Source organism: Atractosteus spatula, chromosome 5, assembly GCF_055471065.1.
Source record: "Atractosteus spatula isolate fAtrSpa1 chromosome 5, fAtrSpa1.hap1, whole genome shotgun sequence".
Lineage (NCBI taxonomy): Eukaryota > Metazoa > Chordata > Actinopteri > Semionotiformes > Lepisosteidae > Atractosteus > Atractosteus spatula.
This window is the reverse complement of record NC_142710.1, coordinates 59,151,076-59,176,756: the sequence shown is the minus strand read 5'-3', so window position 1 is coordinate 59,176,756 and position 25,681 is coordinate 59,151,076. Positions and strand designations below refer to the sequence as shown.

Here is a 25,681-nt window from a genome sequence, read left to right as displayed (position 1 = left end):
AAGCTCTCTTTGTTTCCATTTTTGAGATTCTTCTTCCTGGAATTTATTACCAGCTGACATGTAGGCCCCCAGTAGTTTATCACGGCAAAATCTGCCTAGAAAATAACACTGCAAAAGAAAGGTTTTAATAATATGCTGTCAGACTAAATGTTTCTTTTTATGTACAGACTTGGGATAGCTGTATTTGCTTCCCCTACTTTTGTTTGTACAAAGTAACTAAATAAAAATAAATGTAAATGTTTTATTCAAAGGAAAAAACAAGATTATATTCACTACAGGCATTGTATGTGCTCCAGTTACTGTTAAGACCCTTTGGGCATTATATCTTACTGCTTTGTTGTGGAACCCTAATCATTTTCCACTCCTCAGTGAATTTTGACAGTAGTCTTTCCTTTATAGGCAGGCTATTTCACACATGCAGGGATGTACAGTAACTATATTTAATGACTGAACACTCTAAAATAAGGTGGGGGGATCCTGAGTGACTCAGCTCTGTGGTCCTGATGTTGAGCGCCTGAGGTATGGGGGTGAGGGTATAAATGAAAAAAAAAATAATGAGTGATTAATGAAGTTGCAGTCTTGAGGTATCACTAAATGACTAAAGTTTTTGTTGAAAGGGTTGGATGAGCTACTAAACACCCTAGATAGTCTGAATGGCCTCTTCTCATTTGAAACTCATGTAAAGTGAAACCTCTGAATACGATCAAGGGTCACACATAATGGATAACTAACCTCATCCCCAAAAAGCAGATAGAATTTTTAACAGCTCAGTAAAAGTCAAAAGACAGTAAAATATAAAAGAGAGAAGAGAGTAGGTGAATGAATACAAAAGATTAAAAATCTGGGTTGTTTCAAGTGTTTGTATGTTGTTTGTTCAAAGACACGCTGGCTAAGTTAGTTGTTTTCTCTTAATTGTCTCTGAGTGTGTGTGCCCAGCAATGGAAAAGTTTCCTGTTCAGAGTGTATTCTACTGATTCAGGAATAGGGAGTTTTTAGATAATGGATAGATCAGTGACTTTATAGGAATAACGTTTAGTGGCTAGGTAAAAATAAATAAGAGCAGGAAGCAATGCGTTTGAAATTGTTCACTTTAAAACGAATAGTAAACCTGAAAAAATGCAGGTTACAGTAAAGGTTAGGTTAGGTTAGTAAAGGTTACAGTTCTATGACTGTGGATAATTAGTTAAAATAGTTCATGTGTGTTGGAATTGAATGAGAAACTGAGAGTTTGAGAGACAGATGCAGGTTTGAAAGAACCCCCTTTAAGTGAAAACGTAGACTTACAGTAACTAACTTTTCAAAACCTGTTCTTTTGATACTCTACTTTCTTGATTGAATTTAGTCGTTGGATGTTGGATGTTCAGAATTCAGTACTTAAGGAGACACTTAGTCAAGTCATGAGTAATGAATTCACTCACCAGCTGGTCTCATGATTAAAAAATAAAGTTTTGTATTATAAGGAACTGTAAATGCAAACTCAGACTTCTCTTTTTACTGTCAAACATGTGTTGGATGCACCTTTGATTTACTTTAATGTTATAACACAAGGAGAACAAAAGAAAGCATATTATTTGTGTACTGTATTACTGTAGTACTTAATGAACCTGTCATACACTTGACTTGAATGAAACCAGTAAGACAATATGTAAAAAAACGATTTGTAACCAGTTTTAAGAATTAGGCCCATCTTCCCATCTGCTTGTTAATATTGTTCAATGGGCAAACGTTAATAACAACAGGACACTAAAAGCAGTTCAAGTGAGCTAATCAGTATCACTAATATCAATGTTTACACATTTAATACATCCTTTCACCATTGACTTAGGATTCCAATTTCTTTTAAGAGTTTGAATATTCTTTTGCTTATGGATAGAGGGGTGAGAGCAGTGTGCAAGGATGTAAAAAAGAATCATCTATTTACAATGGAATAGAAATAGATACAGTACACATCTGTACTTGATCCACTAATGAAAACAATGATTTATGTAGATTCCATTTTAATATATGCAATGGCAAACATTAGGACAGGAATATCATGAAATCTGGTCATCTGTGCACATACTGTACACAGTGCAAATGGTGTCATTGTCCTATTATGTCAGGGATAAAGCAACAAGTGTGAACATGGCATTCTTAGACCAAGTAGTAGTTTCTTGCAGATCTTCATTGGTCTGAGCCTAATCTAGTGCTTTACTGGAGAGTAAACATGATTTAGATAAAATTATATTGTTTTAAAAGTCTAATGGAAAGAAATACAGAGATGTTTACATGTAAACTAAATATCAGTGAATGAAATGAAGAAGTTCTTCTTTATCATAGCATGTCTTCTTTAAAGATCACGTGTAGATGTTCAATAAGATATTTAAGAACTTGGTTTTTAAAGTAGAGAGCCATAAATACAGGTAGCCATCATGATATAGATTCAAAAACAGTTTCTTCCCCCAAGCAGTCCACATCATAAACATCTCAAATTGGCACCTGCACATATTAGCACTTGTATTTTAAGGTACTGTGCTGCACTGCTTGCGCTATGTCCTGTCTTGGCTGTATTATAATGTCTATTGTCTAAATTAATTGTCCATGTCTGTTTGTCATTTGTGCCTATTTGTTTTCTCTAATGTTACTGGGTACAGCTGAACGAGTAAGCATTCCAATACACTTGTTGTATATGGCAAATAAAGAAATCATGAATCTTGAATCTTAAATCGAATCTGTTTTGACTGGCAGACACAAAAAATAAATGAAGAATTAAAATCTTTATTTCCGAAGCAGGAACCTATAATAAAAAAATCAGCCACCTTTTTCAACATACTTACAATACTATGTCAAAACTAGACCCCTACACACCAGTATGGTGAGTTTAAATAATGACATGTCTCTCTTTGCACTCTAAAAGCAATATCTACAAAAAAAACTTCTCTGACAGCCATCTTCTGTTTGATAACACAACATGTGAATGTGACATTTAATGTAACAACTTATTTCGTTTTCATTTCTCTTTATAATAGCATGTGGGGGAATGACTGATATGGGATTTCTTTGATTTATGATGTCCTTCCTAAAATAGCACCTCAACATTATATGAGAACATTTTAGGGTCAATTTCTACTTTTAGAAAGAAGAAGGAGGTTAGCAAAAACATCATAACCTTAATTGGTATCTTACCAAAGCTTGTAAAGGTTTACTCCATGCTGAAAACATGTCTCATTTCTTTCTCTTTTCTTTTCCTCTCAGCATGGAATAACCCTTTACCTGTTCCTTTGCAGCCTACACATGCTGACGGATCTACCTGCTTAAACTTTTCCAAAACTTGTAGTTCCTTACTTTGGAGTATCTTTCAATTCTAAACTTGCTTTGCCCAAATACGTAATTTATGCTAAAGCTAACAAAAAGGCAGTGGTAAATCATTTACTTCCAATAATGTACCTTACATTGAAAAATTAGATTGAATCTGAGGAAAAGCTTTCCTGAATTATAATCCTGATCTCACGAGAACAGGTTACAAAATATAGATAAAAGTAATTTATGAGATATCTTGCTTTCAATATCATTGTCAGATTACATGGCTATTGGCCTGTCAGCCAATATATAAACGGAATTAAGATCATGACGTGTGTGAGAAAAGACCATCTCAGGATTAAAGAACTGTGCATCCTCATAAATACATTCTTTAATTCTCAAGAAATAAGCACAGAAAAGCTCTGCTCTCAAGTATAATCCTTCAATTCTGCTATATTACGTCATTCTCATTGTATTAAATTCGCACTCCGATCACATTAAACCTAAACTTAAACCTTAAACTTAACACTGGGCAGGCCACACCTTACACTATATCCATACTGTTGAAACAAAAATCAGCAAAATAGTATGGGATCTGGGACCTGACAGTCCGATGCAATTAATTGTATGTAAGCGACTTTGTTTGAAAGAGAGTTACTTGATAACTGCCGTGATAACGGCCACCAGCATTGAATATGCCCTTATCTAATATCTGTTTGCAAACGAAACGGTGTATTTAGCGTGCAAGTAGGGACTACGTTTGCCCTTGGTGTTTTTTTTATACTTCCCCCTTTTTTTTTAATCTGCGTAGCTGTGCAGTCGCACACAGAAAGCGAAATAATGTGCGCAGCAGCGACAATTTTCAGGAACCTGCCTCTTTAAGAAGAAGCTCTCCTGTTGCACAGGAAGGCTGGCCGGTGTTTTTCCACTCATGCTGCTGTCTGATGGTCACCCATTTTAAGAGACAAAGGTCAAAAAGAAAAGCTTATAAATTAAATCTAGTCTTGTAATTCTCTTATTCAACACTCAGACACCGCACAATAGACAAGGGACAGCACACTTCAAAAGGAATAAAAGGAAGTAATATTACAGGTAACTGAACATCGCCTTTGTCTACGAACTGTCAAGGGAACAGATGGAGAAACGTTTTATTTCTACGACTATTGATTTTCTGCTGAAATTAATTTTATAAAAGGTTATTTTTTCTTATCATAGATAATAGATTTATGGTTCCCTTGTTCTTTTTCGCTGTAATGTTCTCATTTTGATCTTATTCTTTCTTATGCATATTTCTATTTACTTTTTATTGCTAAGTGTTCATTTTTAGAAGATGCTGGGCTTTTTTTAGGTCTTAACTGAACATTTTATTTGCTCCAGCATAGTATTTCAACATAGAGAAGCGCAGACGGTAGCATCGGGGGTGCTGAATTCAGACATTTTTCTGTTTTAAAATGAAACTGTTAAGGATGGATGTTAGTCATTTGAGAATTGCTGTTTTATTAACGTTTAAAACGGATGCTTTTGCATTTCCACGTGACTTATCAGGCGGGATTTTGTTATACCGCGAATAATCTTAAAACGATGTTTCATCTTTAAGAAAAAGGAGTTTTGGATTTAGGAAACAAAAGATTCAGTCTTTTCAGTGTTAGCAAGCAGGTAGTACAGTACACCGGTATTGATACTTTTGGGGTTTTTTTCTGCGCTGGAATGGATACCGTTTTGAAACATCTTTATAAAGGACCTAGTAAGATACGACGAAGTGATGTTTGGTGACAAGACATAAATAATAGGAGCTTTAAGGATTGTTTTCAACAACCGTTGTTTCAGGTTGTTCTCCTTCTTTATTTGTTTGGAAAGGGGTGTAGCAGGTGGGTAGTAACCGTACTGTTAGTGTACAGCAACAACGCCCGTTATTGTTCAGGTATATGTCTGAGGTTATTGGATTTATGATGCATTTCTCGATCGCCAATTCGTAACGTAACGCATTTGTCGGCGGTATCTTTCCTCTCTTTCAGTTACAATATGCAGTGTTTCCGTGTCATTGTATCACTCCAGTCGATGATGTCTCTTCGCTAGGGCTGGGCTCCCGTTGCCTTTACAAGGAAATATACTGTATTGGGCGAAGCCGTATCGTTTCCAAGCGTGTAACTAACCTGCGTTGTGCTCCGGTGTTCTTCTGACTGTGGTTAAAAAAAGAATAAGCGTGTTTGGATATCCTTTTTTAACCCAATGGTAATGGTAATTGTTCTTGTTTAGATGTGCTCCTTATAATTGAGAAGACTTTATGAATAAAGTGTTACAGTCTGAATTTTGCGATACTGTGGTTTCTTTATTTTGTCTTATTTTGCAGTTGCGATAGCTATCGCACTTGAACGCAACGGGTATTTGGGAATCTGTAGTCTTTTCTGTTCATAATGTTGAGATTATCCGAGGTTATTGCTGGACGCAGTTCATTAGTTGTACTGACGTGCCAGTAGATTAAACTGATCTGTGACAGCGTCCCTGAGAGAGGAACGAAATAGGTGATAAGAATACGGCGAAGTAACTAAAAAAAATACAACAACGATTTATGAATGAATACGGTCTTGGGTTTGAATAAATGGAAGTACAGGAGGCATTTGTACGCCGTGTTGTCCTCTCTCATGATGCCAGCGGAGTAAAATGCTTTGTGTCATCAACGGTCTTTTCTAACAGCGTCTGCAATTTGCTATTCGCTTCTGCTACCAGATGTACGGTAGTTCTTTATTGGATCTTTAAAAGTTGTTTACGGTAGCCTAGAATTGGATCTTTAAATGAGTAGTTTGAGGGTTATATCGTTACATTAATGTTTCTTTTGAGAAAAAAAAGCGGTTTAGAATGTACGCACACATTTAATATTACGACAATACGGAAGAATAACAAAAACGACAAGGTCATTAATCCACAGGCCTGGTCATTAGTTTTTAGAAATGTAGAATTTCTTGTGGACTCAAAATGGTTGTCGCAATGTACTGAGGCAGGAAACTAGGTGGTTGGTAAACGGAACGGTCTTTCATTGCAGCACACTAGAAAGCCTTAATTGTTTGCCTTTATAAAACAAATTGCCAATAATCTATAGTCCGCATCCTTGACAGGTGGTCGCTTACCTCATACTACTCTATTGCATTTGAGAGACCCAATACATAAGACCATTAATGTGAATTCTGTATTGCCTATCGTCTATGGTAACGATAGAAATGGCAGTAGTTACTGTAGACCCTTACTAATTGCTCAGAAAACCAAATAGGACTTCATGAGGACCAGAGGACGGTTTTTATTAAGAGCTGTGAAGTTTCTCCCTTAGTCAGCGTTAGCAGTCGTTTTTATTGTAACAAGTGGCACTACTAAAAGCCAATATGAATCTCTTTAAAACTTCCACACATGCTCCGGTTACTATGAATTGCAGTATTTTAACCATTTCCTGTACAGCTTTAATTAATGCCAGTATTGAACCGTCTTGTAAACATGTTGTGTGGAGGTGGGTAAAAGATAATGTGGGAAAGTAACGAGGGTGTAGGGTGTCAATGATTTGACATTAAAAATGTGTATTCAAATTTCGAGATTTCTTGTAAATAATGTTCTGCTGTGGCTTTTGTCCCTGTTTCAGTTGCAAATGTTATTTAACAGCCAAATTTATGAATGATACATTAATATTTTTTTTTAAAAAAGTCATTTGGATATATCTCAAGTCTTATATGTGTGTATTGGTGGATTAACTGTAGTCTGCAGAAGGCACACATGTTTATCATCAGGTTGTGACATGCAGTGTTTCTGTTTTCCTTAGATAAAGTGTTGTGAATTCTTGGGCTTTCCAAAAGAAGATTTTTTTTTAAATGTGGTAAATTTCCACTACCAGTTTTTGGCATGATAACAGACAAAACAACAAGTAAAGTCTTATTCGGACTCTAGCTTGTTTTTCTTGATTTCCATGTAAGGTTCGGTTAAAAGATAGTTTAGTGAATATTAAAATTAGCTTTTTTGGGGGGTACATTTTAGAAGTGTAAAAGTATAAAGAACGATGTATAAACCACAATGTATTTTAAAAATAAAGAAGAGGACCGCTTGTAGTACCCAGTCAATGACACTGTGGGTCGTGGTGTATCTCACATACTGTAGGCTAGCCAATCTGATCTGGCTTCTGAGAATCTGAGAGGCTTACATTTCTAAGTCTAGTGTTCTAAATCCATAAGTCTTTTACATAATGTATAGAGTTTGCATGTACCCAGTGGAGGGAGACTGCACACTGCTGTGTTTGGCAGGGTTTCCACCTTTTTGATTACATCTCAATTGGTACAATTAAATCTTTTCAAGACGCCAGTGAAAAATGCTGGGACTGATGGGGGGGGACAGCAGTGTAGTTCAGAACCACTTGAGCAGGTCTGGAATTTGCAATACTGTATGTGTATTTGAACCACACAGGCTAGTATGTAGGCTTCATATCTTCTTAGGTCCTACTTGGTGATGTATGAAATGCTTTTGTCTGATGCTCAATGGCAAGCTGTTATCTTAAAGTCCTTCTTGCATATATCCTAGCCCCAGCTCTTACCAGTAATGATTTATTTTGTACTGGGACATGACATATGGAGGTTGAGAAGCTCTGTTTTTTTTAGTTAAATGAGGGTTTTTGTAAGATTTATCTCTGATGCACTTCAGGACAGTTACAAACCAGCAAGGTGCAAATGCTTAATTAAATTGGTTTACACATACTTTTTCTATACACCCGGTAAATGCAGATAGCTGTATTTCTAAAAATCAACTTAGAATTTGATTTTTCGACCATTGTATTTTACACTTCCCTTTTTTGAGCTGCAGAAGCCATTCTGTTGCTTTCCTTCCTCATAACTGTGACTGTGCATGATAAGCAGAATTTACAAGTTTCCTCTTTTTACTGTACAGCTTTAAAAATGACATCTGCTTTCTCCTTTAGTCATGTTTGTATGTATTTTCAGTACATTGTCTAGTTATCTTGTACATACCAGAAGCTTGGCTCAACATTTTCGTAGTTGCAAAAATATCACAATTTTAATTTCTTTTTTTTTTTACAAAGTATGGTCTCGACAGGATGGAGCAATGCTCAAAATGGGACAGACTGGTTATCATGGGGGAGTTGTGCAGGGAGACTGTAGGGACAGTTGAAGTATTTCCAAGTTTTCTTCCATTAATTTGACTTGGAGAAGTGTCGCAGGATCATTGGACTCCTTAGTTATGATGCTGGAACGTAGACAGGCCCCCACCCCAAGTTTGGGAAGTGTCCAGTTTTCTTTGCAAAGAGTTGTGGTTTCATTAAAGTGACAGTGTTTTAGTACATTCCCACTCCCCTGCCCCCCTCCACTCTCACCCCTTTCCACAAGAGGTTTTAAGTGTTTGCAGCCTGAACAGGGATTGTCAATATGACTTTAGGACCCTGGCGAAGTTGTTTTTTTGTTCTGTTTTTGGTCACATTGGTAGCTTGCTCCCCTATTGCTTATACAGTGACATTGGAAGGGCTGAAGAAAAGCAACACTGGAGCAGACTCATAAAGCAGCTCTGTGCTCTGCTCTTCCTCATGAGAGGGGAGCAGAAAGTGACAGGTACAGTAATTGTGAAAGTGAAGAGACTTTTTCAGACATGGGGGACAGATGAATTTCAGATTAGAGATTCACTTTTGGATAATACTGTATGCGGTGTACATTTTTTTTTGTTTGACTATGTTCATGTAAGTACTTTTAATTTCCTTTCTTAACACAGGAAATCAGAATTGCCATTTGTATAACCAGGGCAGAAGGATGGATTTATATGGAAAGCCTAGTTCAATGTCACTGTGAAGACAACAGCTTTGCATTGCATGAGAAAGTGGGATAGAAACCAGTAGGACTCCCACTGCATAATATTTTGACTCACTGTGTGTTGCAAGAGGTACTGGCTTATTTTGAATAAATTTGCATAGTCTGATGTGTGAAGGTACTGTAAATGCTTGAGCTTACAACTGCAGTCCTGCTGTCGTTCTCACATCTTTATTATAGGGTTTTTCTTTCAAAGCTGACTGTTTCTTGTGTAGGTTTCCCTTTGAGTGGAATCTGGAAGGTGAGGGGTAGCAAGGTGGGGGTGTGAGAGTTGGGGAAATGTCCACTTTTGCTGTTTGTTTTGATATAGTTGTGTTTTTGTCAAATTTGTAAAAACCCAGTTCATAAAACTGATTTGTAAAAACCCATCCATCTTCAATGCTTCACTGGTAGAATCTGTGAAGAGCCTGGAGCTCACAAACCCTGATATTGGATCAATTATGATCTGTTTTTTCATATGATCATAGCAGAGTTTTATCAACCAAATGCTCCTTTTTAAACTGGAAATATTTTTCTGCACATTACACTAGTATGGTAGACAGCACTTTATAGGCAATCTGATGTCGTTTTCCAGTATTCATGTACTATTAATTTGCGAATTAATAGTACCTAAATGGTCAGGGGTAAAATGATCAGGTTTGGTAGTGAGTTCTTCACATGTGATCTTAATTTAATCTTTGGGTAGATACTGTAGCAATTGTGAAGCTGTTGTTTACTGGAATCTAAAAAAAATGCATTTCCATGTTGATTCCAAAGTGCTGATTGAGTCTTAAGTAAACCAACCTGAGTCGTTTAAAAAAACTCACAGAGTTTGAAAATTTTCTGAATGGGAAAATAATTTTAGAATATATTGTGTCTGTGTCCATTTTTGTTCAGTACATCTCATTACCTTACTGAAGAAGCTAATTCAGGGACACCTTTTTGGATTCAGCTGAAAATGCTGTGAAGAATAAGTCAGTGATTATTAAATCTTCTACAGTTTATGGTGCTCAACCTTTAGGAATAAAGAAAAGTCTAACTTCATGACTTGATACTGACCAATTCCTGATAGTATCATCATGTGTAATGTGTAGATGACAAAAAAGTAATTGGGAATGGTAACTAACCTTTGTTCACTATGACTTCATTAGAATTTAATCAGATAGGCAGTATGTTTGACACATCTTTATAGCTTGTCCTGAACTGCCTGAGGAAGTCAATTATTAACCATCATACGGTGACCTGCTTCTTTTTCTTTGTTTTCCTGTTAATTCGTAATTCTCAACTGTCTAAAATGTATTTCCTTATAGCTGTTTTTAGAATATTCAAGTGTATCTTTATAAAAGACTTCTACTTTTAACTTCAACATTTTATATGCATAGTAAGCAACCTGTTTTTTCAGATTTCTATTATTGGAGCGGTCATACGCATTTAATGATAGTAAAAAATATGCAGCTAAATTTACTTATTCTGTAACTCATTATCCTAGGACTGTTTTGAACAGTTCCAAGCTTAATTTTTGAATGGTGAGTTTTAAAACGTTTTCCACTGCAGGTTCACAAATGTCATATTTTTGCTTTAGAATTATCAGTTTGATTATCAGTCTGGTGGAAGGATTGAAATTTACTTTTTAAATAACATACTCGAAAGCCGCAGGTTCAGCTTAAAAAGGAAACAGAAAACCACATTTTTCAAGAGTGGGTGAAGCTCTTTTAAGCATGTTGGGTGTTTTATTGATGATCACAAAATTAACAACTGGGGATGTTTTTTCAAAATATGAAAACCATGTTACAGCTTTTGTCTCTGCTGTGCGTTACATAAGTGAAGGTTAGAATACAGCAGGCAGTGTGAAGTGGTATATGTAGAAGCACTTTAATGTATGAGCCTTCAGGTAATATATGTGCACTTGAAACATATTACGTTATGTAACTAACAAGTGAACCGCTCCTGAAGTGGTTTCCTATAGGCACTGTTCACATTTCAAATGTGACTTGCTAGGAAAATGCTTTTTTTAATTAAAAGATCTTGCACTAATGCCACTGAGTGAGAACAGTGATGAAAAACAAAAGAAAACTTGATTTGCGCTTCCACTTTAAAGTTTCCTTTTTTACCCAAGTCTAAATTGTTTAAAATGGTGTACCACACATTTTGGGTCAGATACTGTGCTTAAGGGCTATTCAAAAAGAAATTTTCCATTTTTGTTTAGCACAGGAGTTGTGGGGAAAACTGCCTACGTGTTATCAAATGTGTTAAGCAACAGAATACTCGTTTGAGAGGCTTTTTAAGGCTCGTTAGACATGTTAGACTTCATTAAAATATGTGCCTCATGTAAATGATTTATACCAGTTTGGCTCCTTTGACATTATTCTCCAGTTTCATCTTCAAGCAGCAAAGTATTCGATTTGGCATCAGTTATTTTATCAGTTCTTTTGGCACGAGCAAAAGAATTACAAACTTCCAACCATAGTGTTGGCTGTACAGTATACTTCATATTTGAATTTGGAAAGATTATTTTTGTCTTATTGAAGGCAACTGAATCTCCATTTTCTGTGTTAAATTTACTTTAATCTATATTTCGCTTGCCATGAAAAGAGCACTAAGTTAGCAGACAAATAATTTGTAAGTATGCATTATCAAGTACAGTAGTATAAGTTAATCAGCTATACAAAGGTACTGTATATGTAAAGGAAAATGTGAAACAAGAAAAAGCGGAGTTTAAGGTGGGTTGAGGGTTGAGGGTAGCGTAAAGGAATATTAAAAACTTTGTACAACACTTTTTTACCTTATTACTAGAATGTGTCCAATGAAGTGCACACTATCCGTTCACACTTGGAGGTGTGGATTGCCCACAACTGTCTTGACCCTACCTATTAAGTCTAGGTCTCAGAATCTGAGTGAACAAGCTCAAGTGATACACACAGAGTTAATAATTCAGTGGCTTCTGCTTTGTTGGTAAATGGAAATTTACAGTCTTCCCCCAGTGTCACGTGAGAACCCAGGGCTGTAAGCTGTGCCCAATCTCCAGATTGTATTTAATTGTATTTAGTCAAGGGGCGGTTCTTACTGTCAGCTTCATTTCGAATGGGCTGAGTTGATATTAAGGTATTTAAAAGAGGCGTGGTGACAAGTGGAGAATCACACAGACCTGCCACTTGCTGCTATGAAGGAAATGTAAGTGAAAAGTTAAGTATTATTAATGAAACAATGTACAATAATCATGTTTTGTTAAGTCTTTAAAATAATTGGACTAATCAGATGTTAGATGTATTGAATGACAACTTTGAAACTTAAAAAACATTGTTTTTTCTTTGTGACGTTTTGTAATTTGCATTTGAAAAATATACTGTATTCTGTCCTGTCTCAGATTCCAGTTGTTTTCTGCAAACATTTTACATCAGTGTCTAGTTTGGTGAACGTGTAAAGCAGAATGTCATGTTGCTTTTCACCTTTTGCTAGTGGGATGAATAATCGTAAGAAAAAAAAATAATTGGACAGCAACTGTACCACATTCTTGGTAATATTTCATATTTTTGCTCTCTATATTCTGGGAACAGATTTTTCTTCAAGTAGTAGTTTGTACAGTATACTACTACTATAAGGGATCTGGGATTTAACTGAAAGATTGTGGGTTCAGTGCTCTATATTATTATTATTATTATTATTAATATTATTATTCTCAAACATATTGTGTGTCTGTTTGTGGAAACCAGAATGTAAAGTAAACTAAAAGCAGTCGTGTTGAAAAGGGCTAAAACATTTGCAGACCCTGAACTTTGTCATGCACAGCTACTGTAGCTCTGTTAAGGTGGTGTAAAAGGGAGTCATAAGGGTGAGGAAGGTCACAGATTAGCAGGTACAGTAGATTACCTGAATAGTCTGACAAGTGTACTACTTTTAAAGAATTTGTATGAAACACCAAATAACATGAACAGATTTTACCAAGCTTTATTGTACAAAGCCAATTTCAAAAGCTGAATTGTAGCTTATGTAAAGCTGTCTTTATGTGCAGCGATAGACAATTTGGAATACTTGAGATATTTACAGATTAAAGGAAACAAAGTACATTTTTTTTATTGAGTTTTGCCATGTTTTTGCAGGGAATGTTTCTGCAAACTGGCAGAGAAATTTTTTTGAGAATCCTTCCCTACTTGTTTAAATGTTAATGAGAAGTATCGTACGAAATAAGACGTGTCACGGAAGACATTGGCCTTTCTACTGTTTTGAATCCGTTTCAGTAGAAGAAAAAAGTTGAAGGAATAGACGTGTAGCATAGTGGAGTAGAAACTGTGTAGTGCAATGAAATGCAGTGTCATACAGGTCAGCTTGGCTGAGGTGTCATTGCCTCAATAATAATTTGAAACTATGCACCATTACTCTTTAGCACCACAGGGTTTTGATTTAGACAGTGTGCTTCATTGCAATATTAAGAATGGTTTACACTGCCGACACAAAAGTCACAATGTTAAAATGTATTGTAGGAGTTGACTTACTGTACTGTAAATTGATAAACTTTGGAAACAAACTGCCCTTTCCTTAGAGAGCTTTTTCCACTTGGATGCAATGCATCAGAATATCTGGAGCCAAACCTATTGTGCATCAAAGACTGGAACAGAACCAACAAATGCTGAGAAATATTTGAAAGCATCAGAGGTTCTGTGGACCAAGAGAATTAAAACATAGCAATGCAAAGTGAATACAGATGACCAAAATACCATCATGTCTTCATAAAGGGGGTAAATTCAGAAGTTGTCAGTCCTACCGAGAGCTATATCTGGAGGTGATAAATACTAGTTTCCATTTCTAAATTCCTAAAATAAGAGTTTTGTATTTCTACTGTGTAAGAGAAAGTCCCCCCTTTTCCCTTAAGCAAGTAAGAGGCCATCAAAGCATCAAAGCAAAGTCTCAGAATTTATTTATATCCACAGAGAAATTAATTTCTTGACCCCTGTAGAAAAAAATTAATAACAATCTGTGTTTTCTTCTCTGTATTATAGTTAAAGTAAAGGAATCAATAGGCGATGCCCTACAGCATCTTCTGATTTATATCTTTGCTGCTGATCTTGTGTGCTCTTGCACTGTCCCAAGAAGAAATAAAAAAAAATGTACTTATTGTATAGACATGGATACATCAGTATAAAAATAGAATCATTTCTATTTAAATGTGGGAGTAACCATACAGTTCTGAAATGGGTTCTATTATAATGTGTGATGGAAAGGGAACATCGAAATTTTTTGTACCTCCGCTTTTGTAATGTGGAGTCCAAGGGAAAAAGAAAAAAAAAATAAGGGACTGATGCTGGTAATGTGTGCAGAGTTTCTACAGAAGGCTCTTGTTTGGAGTGATGAAGTAGACCTTTTTTTATCTGAAATGTAAAAACCTTCTTCAAATATTGAAGAATAAACAGCGGTAATGGAAGATAAAAGAATGGAAATGTCAGTTGATAGGACACTTGAGTTTTGGACTGAACTCAACTTTTCTATTCTTTAAAATGTCTAAATTTCATTGAGGTCAAAAGGATCCTTTGAAAATCAAGTGAACTTGCACCTGCAGTGTTTAGAATGACTCACTGTGTTTGAATTAGAGGGTAATGAAGGATAAAGAGTGTAGAGCACTGACCTGTTAGTCTATTTTCTATACAGCAGGCCACACATCTTTCTCATATTCAGGTTAAAAGGCTTCTTGAGCTTTCATGAAAAATGAAGTTTGCATCATAAAACAATAGTTAATGTTTTTTTTTCAATTCACTTGGCTCTCATCTGGGAGTTATAAATAGGTATTTCTCCAGTATATTTTGAGTAAACATTCTTGAGTATTATTATTTTCTTAAATAGTAAATGTGGGCTGAAGCCATTAAGCCATGCGGGTATTTCTGTTTTTACTTTCACTGTTTTAATTCCTCTGGGCTTTTTTTTTTTTAAACTGTGGTGGTCTCCATTGTTTATAATCTGTTGCACGTCCAAACAAAACAAAGTAAAAACACAGGAGACCGTTGAGAAGCAAGTGCAGAATCTAATCACATTTTCTGGAAACAGTTTTAAAAACTAATGACTCACAAGGAATTTGATAAGATAACAAAATTGGAATTTAAACTATTGATAGTATTCTTTAATTGAGACCTAATATTTTGTTTTTTGAAAAACAAAAGTACAGGCAATTCTTTTCAGACAATCTGTAATGAGAAAGAAAAAAAAACTACTACATCACTGTTTTACAGTTACAGTATTTTTTTGTCTTCATTTACAGTTGTGCCAATTAAGTGTTAGTACATTCTTTTATTGTGTTATTCACACATATATGATTTTTGCTAATATATGTAACTCTGGAAGGTGATGCAAAGGTTTATAATTCGGTTGAATGATAAAGTCCCTGTTGTGAGTTCTTTGTAATTAACAGATGACGGACAGCCCATGCCTTCAACACAAAATCAGTTTCTCAGTTTAAGGTTTTGGCTGTGTCTCGCTTTGAACTAGTGCCAAAGGACAGGGAATGTGATCCAGAGGTATTTCTGGCACTCTACTTAGAGAATTTTGTTTTTAAAACAAAATGGCCAGAAGAAGCAAATTGAACAATGGTTATTCTGGACACATTGCCATTTGTTCCAGCAACATGAACTGAAAACCAGGCTGCCTATTAGAAGCCAAAGAATTTCTTGTCCTAGTTAATCTGTCCACTGGATCATGTAAAAGGAGTGCTGCAATTTTCTGGCACTGTGCTTGTAATGTGATACCCAGGACACTAATAACAGTGCTTTTTTTTCTTGGAATAGTATCTTGATAGTGTAAACATAACTTAAGGCTACACATATAATTCATTGGTGTCTTTGGCATATTGTGTAATACTTGTAGGAATTAGGAAAGAACATTCTGTAACTGTTTTCTCACATCGACACAGGCAGTTTTTCCTGATTGAAAACCATGCGAGGCAGCCTCAGTGGTTTCCAGTTTTCTGTTTTTGTGTGGATCATTTTTTTTTCCCTTTTCCCTCCAGAAAACCAAAAAACTTAAGTGCGTAGCCAACTGTCAGTTAGCATGTGGTCTGAAGCACATGGCAAACAGTCAGAGAGAACACATTCTGCAGAAACCAATTTCTGTTCCTGTTCTGGCATTTCTCCCCTCCTGAATAACACATAGCCTTTGCTTCAGATTCACATTACAAAAAACAGCTGAACTGTGCACCAGCTCTGTGAATTAAGATGAGGGCTAGGCATATTACATACTGCAGAATTGAACATGGTTCTTGGAAGCATTATTTTAGGTATTTTAAAAGTGTAATATCGATATATGAACGCTGAGCTTTTTAATGCCTTTTGGGCATGGAGGGTCACGGAGAATCCATCTCCATTTCTTCTTATGACAGTTATCTGAAAAGTATAACTAAAATAACTAATATTTTCTACTCTATCAACAGCAAACTCAGATTTATGATTGAGATGTGTAGTCTTTAAACCTCAAATTTAAAAAGAAATGCTTTAAAAGAGGCAAATTACGGAAACTTTCCAAATTTGGTTATGGGTTCATCTGCTTTTATGTAGACATTGCAGCGCCTGGACAGTTATACCAGGCAGCCACGGTGACATCCATTTTGAGTTGGGTTTTTCCTCTCCCTCTATAAAGTAGTGCAAACAGCTCTTCATTTTAGATGGATTAAACCTCACTGCTGGGGCTGACTCAGCTTCACACTATAGACATGTTAGGGGGGGGGGGGGGGGTCACTGCTAATTTTAGCAGGATAAATGAGTGTGTATTTGCATGGGGAACAGTGTGTTGTGTTGGGGAGCAGGGAGGTGGAGACTGTTTTCCATATATACAGTTCTTTAGGCATATTGCCCAGCAGTAGGGAGTGGGCTTTGCTACTTTTCCTAAATCACAGTACCCCCTCCTGCAGTCTTTGCATTTGGAGGTGCAGAGCTGGACGGTCACTTTTGCTCCTGACGCTTGGTCCACCGGCACAGTGTCTGTGCCAATCCAGGGCTTCATGCCGTTCCTCGAGGGACTCACGACTCTTTCTCTCGTCTTTCCTTCTCTGGAACAGCATGGCACAGAAAGAGAAGCTCCAATGCTTGAAGGATTTCCACAAGGACACTCTCAAGCCCTCGCCAGGCAAGAGCCCAGGAACCCGTCCGGAAGACGAGGCAGAGGGCAAACCACCCCAGCGCGAGAAGTGGGCGAGCAAGCTCGACTTTGTCCTGTCCGTAGCGGGCGGCTTTGTCGGTTTAGGGAACGTCTGGCGGTTTCCCTACCTCTGCTATAAAAATGGCGGAGGTGAGCATCTCCGAATGAGTGTTGAATGAATGTTTTGTTTGTTTCAAATGTGATTGAAAAATGATACATCTAACAGATAGGCATTGGTTAATGAGATTTCTGAAAATGAAGCCTAATGATTTTGGACCTGAATGCGAATTATAGTAGTAGGCTCACGGAAGCACATTTTTGTAAATGAAGAATAGGTATGGCAAGTACACGAAAAAATAGGCAGATATGTTTTTATAAACGTGATTTGTTTTTTGTGTGTTTTTTTCACTCCCAGATCATTTTACTGACCTGCAGTTATTTATTTCTCCAGGTGCATTTCTCATCCCGTATTTCATTTTCCTGTTTGGTGGAGGCTTGCCCGTGTTTTTCCTGGAGGTGGCTCTGGGTCAGTTCACTTCTGAAGGCGGAATCACCTGCTGGGAAAAGCTCTGCCCAATCTTTACTGGTGAGTGTGCTTGAACTCCACTTTGGAGAGGAATCCAGTGTACTGCAAACAGTGCAATACAGTACAAATAGTGCAAACTGCAGTGCAGTTAAAAGAAGTACAGGTACACATCATTTAGATGAAGGACAACATTTTTCTGTATATCGGACCACCTTGTATATATTTTTAAAGTGATTAATCGTTCAAAGTTAAAAGGTCTCAGCTTATAAAATGAAATACCCTATTTAAGGCAGAAGGCAATAGAAATCAATGATCTCTTATTCGGTTCTATATTATGTTTGGATGTGTGTAAATTCCTTGTCCTTGGTGAAGATTAAAAAGGTGATGCTCCAATAGCTGGTTGTGAATGGTACAGTATCTTCTGGATATATGAACCTGAAATGAAGATCACTGATCATGCTCCCCAATTGTGCCAGTAATGCAACCATCAAAAACACTTCCTTTATATACATACTTTGCAAATTGTAATTGCAGTGTACCTGCATGCTTTGGTTAATTTGTTATTCTTAAGCACACCATCCATTGAGTGCTGCACAGTTTTCTAGTACAGTATCTGGGAAAGCTTTCATGTGTTAGACACACTAAAGAACCATCTTCTGACACTTTGATCATTTGCACATAAAGGAGCGATGAGTGGAACACAAATTTAAAACCTGTAAAGAGCTTTTTATCAAAATTGTCAACTTGATCGATTACATGCAATATCAATATAAATAGCATTTTGTCCCCCGAAGTACTTACACTTACACCTGTTCTGTTTTTCCGTATAGGTGAAAAGTAGGAATACTGACTTGCTTTGTTCCTCTGCTGAGCCTTATTTAAACCTATTAAACACAGTTCAAGTTTTATTGTGGCCCTGGTTGCTAGGATCCCAGAAGATACAACATGTTCCCTTCAGCCTGCCTTTTCTTCCACAGCCAACTGAACTGTACTTGCTTAATTAGGCTGCCCTTTCATGTATGAAAGAAATCACTCTGGATTGTTTAACCCTCTGGACCAGCACATCTAATCTCTTTCCTGTCTTCCACCTGGTACAGCACACTGCCTTTGATTCAGACGCTGTAAGCAGTGTAGTACATCAAGAGCAGCATTTAATATGAATGTATTTTCAAATCTTGAAATTCAATTTCCTCACTGAGCTCAGCGCCTGTAATTGTGCGCCTGGATTCCATGTAAAAATACAGGACCGAAGACTTACGCATGTACAGTGTGTGCTGCGTTCTGTGTTGTCATGGCAGCGGAGTGGAGAAACAACATCAGGGAGATGCCTAGCAATGAGTGCAGACCTAGGAGCTATTCAAAGAGGAGACATCTTATGAACAGAAAATGTCAGAAAATGGCAGCATTGCAGCATTTATTTAGGTCACAATTCTTTTTCAAAACAAGCAGTTCATATTGATAGGAAAGTTGAGAAAAGCAATGCTTTTTTTTGTGCAGAATAATACTTTATGATGCTATAGCCACTGCACAGTGGGCGCATATTAGATCAAAGACAGGATGGAAATACAAAAACCTGTGGTTGCAAGGTACTTTTTTCAGATGGTTTGATTTGTAAGTGATGGCTGTAGGATACTTAAATTCTTTACTTTTCTGTGTCCTGTTTAAGAATAACATACCTTCCACTCATTAGGTCGATTGATAATACAATACACGCCGTGACTGTTACATTTTTTTCATCCAGGGGATATTCACTTAATATACTTAAAGTGCAATCTTGGTTGAGACCAGAGTGGATTGATTTGACTGTTTAGCACCAGTACAGTTCTTGCAGTAAAGTGCATGCAGTTAAGGGAGTGTGCTGAACATTTCAAACCAGGCCTAATATTCATTGCAGTATTGTATTTATGTGATCAGTGACAGAAAGGTGAAACTCCTGCCAGACCAGTGAGAAAAATGGCTATAGAGTTAGACCAGCTGTTAATTAACTTGTCGGCTAATCACGTGGTGCTGAAACGGCTATCAGTCAGCCTCACAGGCAGTCTGCAGAAAGAGAAACATTCACAGGTGGCCGAGGTCTTGACGTCATTACTGGATTTCATTGGCACTCCAGCCAATGCTGATGAACCTCTGGCAGGACTAGTTTTACTGTACATTATCAAGTAACAGCCACAGTAACTCTGCTTCTTCTCCTCAGTATGTGGGAATAAATAGGGCTATAGCTCAGTCTCAAGGCACGAAAGCCATTCTATCAGCAATTAAAAATAGTCTGATGGCATTTTTAATCTTAGTGTCCTTTTAATTGTGCTTTGTTAGCTTTTAGTTTTAAATGTATTTTGTTAAAATTGTCATTTAGTAGGCTTGATTGTATTAAACCAAATGTTTAATGAAGTGTTTTGTGGAAGTGGGGCTTCAAGATTTTTTATCCTGAGGTCCTAATCATTTGCTTTATAATCTCCACACAAATAACCCATAAATGCTAAATCCTAAGCAGCAAATTTGATGTTTTCCTGTAGGTGCTTTATATAACAGTGACGAGGATACATATCTAGTTCCAGTTGGATGGAATATGATTACACAGAAAATAAGCCATGAGTCAAAGCAGGTCAGAAGGAACAGCACCTCAGATATTAAATGTATTAAATTTGAATTGAACTGCATATATGTAATATTTTAATTGTAAACTATACTTAATCACATGGGTGTGTAGCATGCCCTCTGTTTTTTTTGGTGGGTGCTCAGCAATTTCCTCCCAAAGTTTTCCTTGTCAGCATTTGAGCTCCGGAGCACCTACCTGCTTGAGGTGGCACCTGTGTCAAGAGATTTCAAAATCCAACATTTTATAATGGTATAATTATGGGTACTGATGAGAAGTGTGTACACCTGTCAAATTATAAATTATAGATGAAACTTTTGAATTACCAAATCCAATATTATGTTTACATGGTACAATGTCATTCATTTGTTAGACAACCCATCAGAAAATGCCACAGCATCTCAAGGCCTGTATATGTATGGGCATTGATAGCATTGGAGATGTGGTCTTTAGTAGAACACTAAAGATCTTTGGAACAAAAACATACATGATGCAAGAATAGAAATCAAATTCTAGCTAAAGAAGGCTGCTTTTACTGGTAGATTTTAGTGTTACATTCAGTGCTGTAACACCCTGAGGGGCATTCATGGAACTTGTGCCGTTGACAACAAAAGTGCCTGAGGAAGAAAACCCCAAACCTAGGTGTAACCCCGGGGTCCTGGCCAAATTTCCCATTGGCCATTACCAATCAACTGCCTCCTAATAATCCCCATCTGTGAATTGGCTTCATCACTATGCTCTCCTTCCCACTGATAGTTGAGGTGTGTTGAGCACTCTGGCGCACTATGGCTGCTGTCGCATCATCCAGGTGGATGTTGCACACTGGTGGCGGTAGTGGGATTCCCCCTTACCTGTAAAGCGCTTTGAGTGAAGTGTCCAGAAAAGCGCTATATAAGTGTAAGCAATTAATTATTATTATTATTATTATTATTATTAAAACCTATTTTCCAAAAATGGTCAAAACCTTTAGAATAAATTGTCTGTGTGATAAATGACGGTACACATAGAGATCGTACACATACACTGTGCAAATAACCTTGCAGCAATACAAATGTTAACGTTTCTTCAAGAACAGTTCAGAAAACCATTAGCACAAAATGGTCTCAATGGGAGTGTAGTTGCTCAGAAGCTTTTATTGAGAATAGGAAACAAAACAAATGAAGAAATAAACAATTCCAAGCACCTATGCACCCATTGAGACCACTTTGTGCTAATACAGTATGTACTGTATCTTACTGTGTAACAGAATATATGAGAGGAGCCTTCTCTCGGTGCTATTTAGAGGTAAAATAAGATTCTTTACTCTTCAAGTATACAGTGTAGGTGTTTATTTTTTCCACGGCACCGAGAAATAAGTCTTGTTTTCTTTTTCTTAGGTATTGGCTATGCTTCAATCGTGATCGTCTCCTTGCTCAACGTGTACTACATCGTGATCCTAGCCTGGGGCCTGTACTACCTGTTTCAGTGCTTCCAGCCTGAGCTGCCCTGGGCCAGGTGCAATCAACCCTGGAACACCCCCAGCTGCGTGGAGGACACACTCCGAAAGAACAAGACCCTCTGGTTGTCGTTGAACACTACCAACTTCACCTCTCCCGTTACAGAATTCTGGGAGTAAGCATCGGCGCTTATTTTTCCCATTTTCCTCTCTATTGATATTGTAACCTGGGCTTCAGTATTAGTCTTTGATCAGGTGTTCATTCATTTATACTGCACTATTTAAATAAGGTGAAATATAACCTCAGTGCTTCTGTTGCGTAATGTATGTTTTCATTGTCATCTTTAACTGACAGCACTAAGTTATTGTATATTTTGGTTTAGAGAACTGGGTGATGTTTGTGCATTACATTGTGTGGGAAAAAAAGCCCTTAAATGTTTATTTTTATACATATATTTTCAGTACATTTTATATTGTAAAAAACATTCCAGCTAGTGTACATTGTTCCTAAATAAACCACCAATTACAGTGTGCTTTTATATACTGGATTTAACAGTATAAACTGTTACCTTCAGGTATACAAATATTTGCCAAATTTTCTTGAACCTTTATTTCGTGAGGGTTTGGTTTCTCATTACAAAATGTACATCGCTCTTTTTCTGAACCAGTTTGTTTGGGTTTACAAGGTACACAGATAATTACACATCTGTTTTTATAATACAGAATTATGAATTCAATAATACAGAAGCTTGTTAGCAAAAGCTTAAGTGTGTCATGTAGAAAACTCAATGACAAATCGGAACCAAAGAATGGAATATTGTGTGACAGCCCATATTAATGTGAACGCCTGTGTTTTCCCAACAGACGGAATGTTCTGAGCATCTCCAGTAGTATTGATGAGGTGGGCGTTCTCAAGTGGGATCTTGCTCTCTGCCTTTTGGCCGTCTGGGTTATTTGCTTCTTCTGTATCTGGAAAGGAGTGAAGTCGACTGGGAAAGTAAGAACTGTTTTCGACTTCTTGTAGCCACCAGCTTCACCAATCTCCATCCAAATGCTGCCATTTGTTATCTTATTTCCTAAACTAAACTGTGTGTATACTGCCAAGATAAATTTAATTAGTTTCCATAACTACCACAGACAGTATTGTTTATTAATTCTGGTGTCTTAATTGCCTGGTGTTATAACTCTATTATCTATTGTGCAGATTTATGCTGCAGACACTTCAGATTTTCCATTTTCACCATAGTGCCAGTTTATCTTCCCAAGAAGTCTCACCTCTAGTGTCTGAAACACTACCCATTATGACACAATATCATTGTACTGCTATTTGTGACTATATTACTACTGTACACTGTATGTCTGTAGTGATTCAGTTAGTCCTGTGCATATAAATGTTATTTATTTCAGCAGCAATAGTGGAATAGTCCAGTAATTGTTTTCCGACAGGTTTTTGAACTTGAAATGCACATTATCCTAATTTTTTGGAAACTATAGATTGTTCTTTACCATTACTTTTAATGACATAATATACAGCAATTTAGCACAATTTAAATTTAACATTTAAATAACAAAATTAAAAAAATAGCAAAACATGCATCTTTAAAACATTTGGTTATAAATGTAAGATGATATGTAAATCTCTGAAAAATATTTGAGAGTTTGCATTCTCTATAAAAGATTGCAGTTATAGTTGTTATAAATGGCACTGTGGTAAAACCTTTGCAGATGTGGCCTTGTAGGTGAATCTCGTTTCATTTCTTGTGAAGTCCATTTGTGGCTTCCAGTTGACAGGCATCTGAAACATTTGGAAGGAGAAACTATTGTCTGGCACGCATTCATATTTATAGTAGTTTGGATGTGGAGTCAATTTCCATTCCGTATACAGAATACGTTGTCTTCTGAATTGCCATCAATCAGCGTGGTGTTTCCTGGCCTTTATAATGTTATACTCTAGCACCAGTGATCTGTCAACCCTGGACAGCTGAACTGCTTTACAGCAGCTGTACTCTTAATAGCTGGCCAGTCTGTTTTTAGCCCAAGTACAAGCAGAGATGAAGACTGAAGGGTCCTATTGCAGCTTCTGTTGTTCTTTTTATATGCTTAACAGGCATTAATATGCAAAATCAATGTACAGCACTTTTTTTATTTGAAAATAGAAAGGCTGTATGATTTAAACGGTTGTCAGGGGGTGCATCACATGTGTAAAATGCACTTTAATTGAGTATAGTGCGCAACTGCACAATTAAAATCACCTTCTGTGATAGAACTATTAAAATGCTTTTTTTCAGCTGTTATGTCAAATTAGCTTTATAGACATGCAATCACTGATTTCCTGTTTTGGGGACTTTCTCATTCAGGTTGTGTACATCACAGCAACATTCCCTTTCGTCATGTTGATTGTGTTGCTGGTTCGTGGAGTCACCCTGCCAGGTGCCGCCGAAGGAATCAAGTTTTATCTTTATCCAGATCTCAGCCGCCTGGCAGACCCAGAGGTAAGAGCCCATCCTCTTTCTGTGCCCCGTTACTCGTGGACGGAACGGAATAAAAATGCGCTTTACCAATGTACCCAGGGACACTTTTCAGATTCTCGCTTTCCTTGATATATTAGCATTCTGCACAGTACTTGACTTTCTAGTACACAAGTCTGAAGCACAGCCATTAACCTAAACATCATTATATCATTAAGTGTTAAACTAGGGGAATGAAGGTTAGTTGGTTGCTTGTGATTCATAATAAAACCATCTCATGGGACTGTATATGAATGGTAAACATAAGACTTTAATAGGACTTTCAGGCATTGGAAAAAGACTTGGCAGAGCTAAATATAATGATACAATCTGTTCCAAGCATGTGAGGCCAAAGTGGATTAAGACATGTCTGCTAAAGACCCAAGTGATTAATATATTAAGGGTGTGGAAGGAATTAAAAATTTTTGTCCAGTCAAATTTTTTCCTTTTTTTATATACCAAATAAACACATGCTTGCCAGTTTTTGTTAGGATGCAGGAGTTTTTTTTTCTTTCCACTACTTACATTTTTTATAGAAACACACAATACAAAGCAAACTTTATTAGAACGAGTCTCCAGAGCCACAGGCATGTGGTAAGGAGCGGTAATGCATAGGAAATGGCAGACATCCCTTTGGTATGAGCTAACTGCAACAACACAGGCTCCAGGAGGGATGGTGTTGTTCTGATAGATGTGCAGAGGTGCATTTTTCAATTTACAGCCCCTCTGATTTAGTCTTTTTTTATCTTAGGTGTGGATAGATGCGGGGACTCAAATTTTCTTCTCATATGCAATCTGCCTGGGAGCAATGACTTCACTGGGGAGCTACAACAAATACAAATACAACTGCTACAGGTAGGCTTCCTAGCTGCAGGGGAGGGAGGTGGGGTAGTGCTGTAAACTTGGGTTATATAAAGGGGGACCTTTTGTGTTAATTAACAAACTCCATGACATATGTGTGACTTAGGGACTGTTTGCTGCTGGGAGGCCTGAACAGCGGTACCAGTTTTGTGTCTGGCTTCGCAATATTTTCCGTCCTGGGCTTCATGGCACAAGAGCAAGGGGTGGACATTGCCGATGTGGCAGAGTCAGGTACGAGGGTAAAAGTAGCAGTGATGGTGGGCGCTGCTACTTAAAGAGTTGGTCAAAAAAAATTCAATTTCTAGAAAAAAAAAAGACAAACCTAAAAGAACACAAAATCATTTTTTAACGGGAAATAAGAACGACAGTGAAGTAAGAGTTTGCGGTCAAACGTTCCTGATTTTTAGAAAAACGTAAACACAAACGAAAACCGAACCGTGAGACTCCGGTGGAAAAGAATCCGTTTTGCTGGATGTGCACATGCGTAAAGCTCTCAAGAGAGATCTTAAACAAGAAAACGCTGGGGAATGTTCTCATATTATTGGATTT

The 25,681-nt window shown here is 37.1% G+C and overlaps 1 protein-coding gene across 2 annotated transcripts in view; it reads left to right on the top strand.

The window, feature by feature from the left end:
- Positions 1-4,180: 4,180 nt before the first annotated feature.
- LOC148835353 (sodium- and chloride-dependent taurine transporter-like) overlaps positions 4,181-25,681 on the top strand; it is a 34,757-nt gene continuing 13,256 nt past the window's right edge. Inside the window, exons 1-8 of one of the 2 annotated variants that reach the window (XM_088916104.1) lie at positions 4,181-4,371; positions 17,131-17,360; positions 17,662-17,796; positions 21,706-21,940; positions 22,629-22,761; positions 24,122-24,256; positions 25,023-25,126; positions 25,239-25,363. In XM_088916104.1, coding sequence (XP_088772230.1) covers positions 17,132-17,360; positions 17,662-17,796; positions 21,706-21,940; positions 22,629-22,761; positions 24,122-24,256; positions 25,023-25,126; positions 25,239-25,363 — 1,096 coding nt within the window. In that variant the 5' untranslated portion in view covers positions 4,181-4,371; position 17,131. Of the gene's footprint in view, positions 4,372-8,720; positions 8,993-17,130; positions 17,361-17,661; positions 17,797-21,705; positions 21,941-22,628; positions 22,762-24,121; positions 24,257-25,022; positions 25,127-25,238; positions 25,364-25,681 lie in introns of those variants that run through there. The other variant, XM_088916103.1, reaches the window with a different exon arrangement.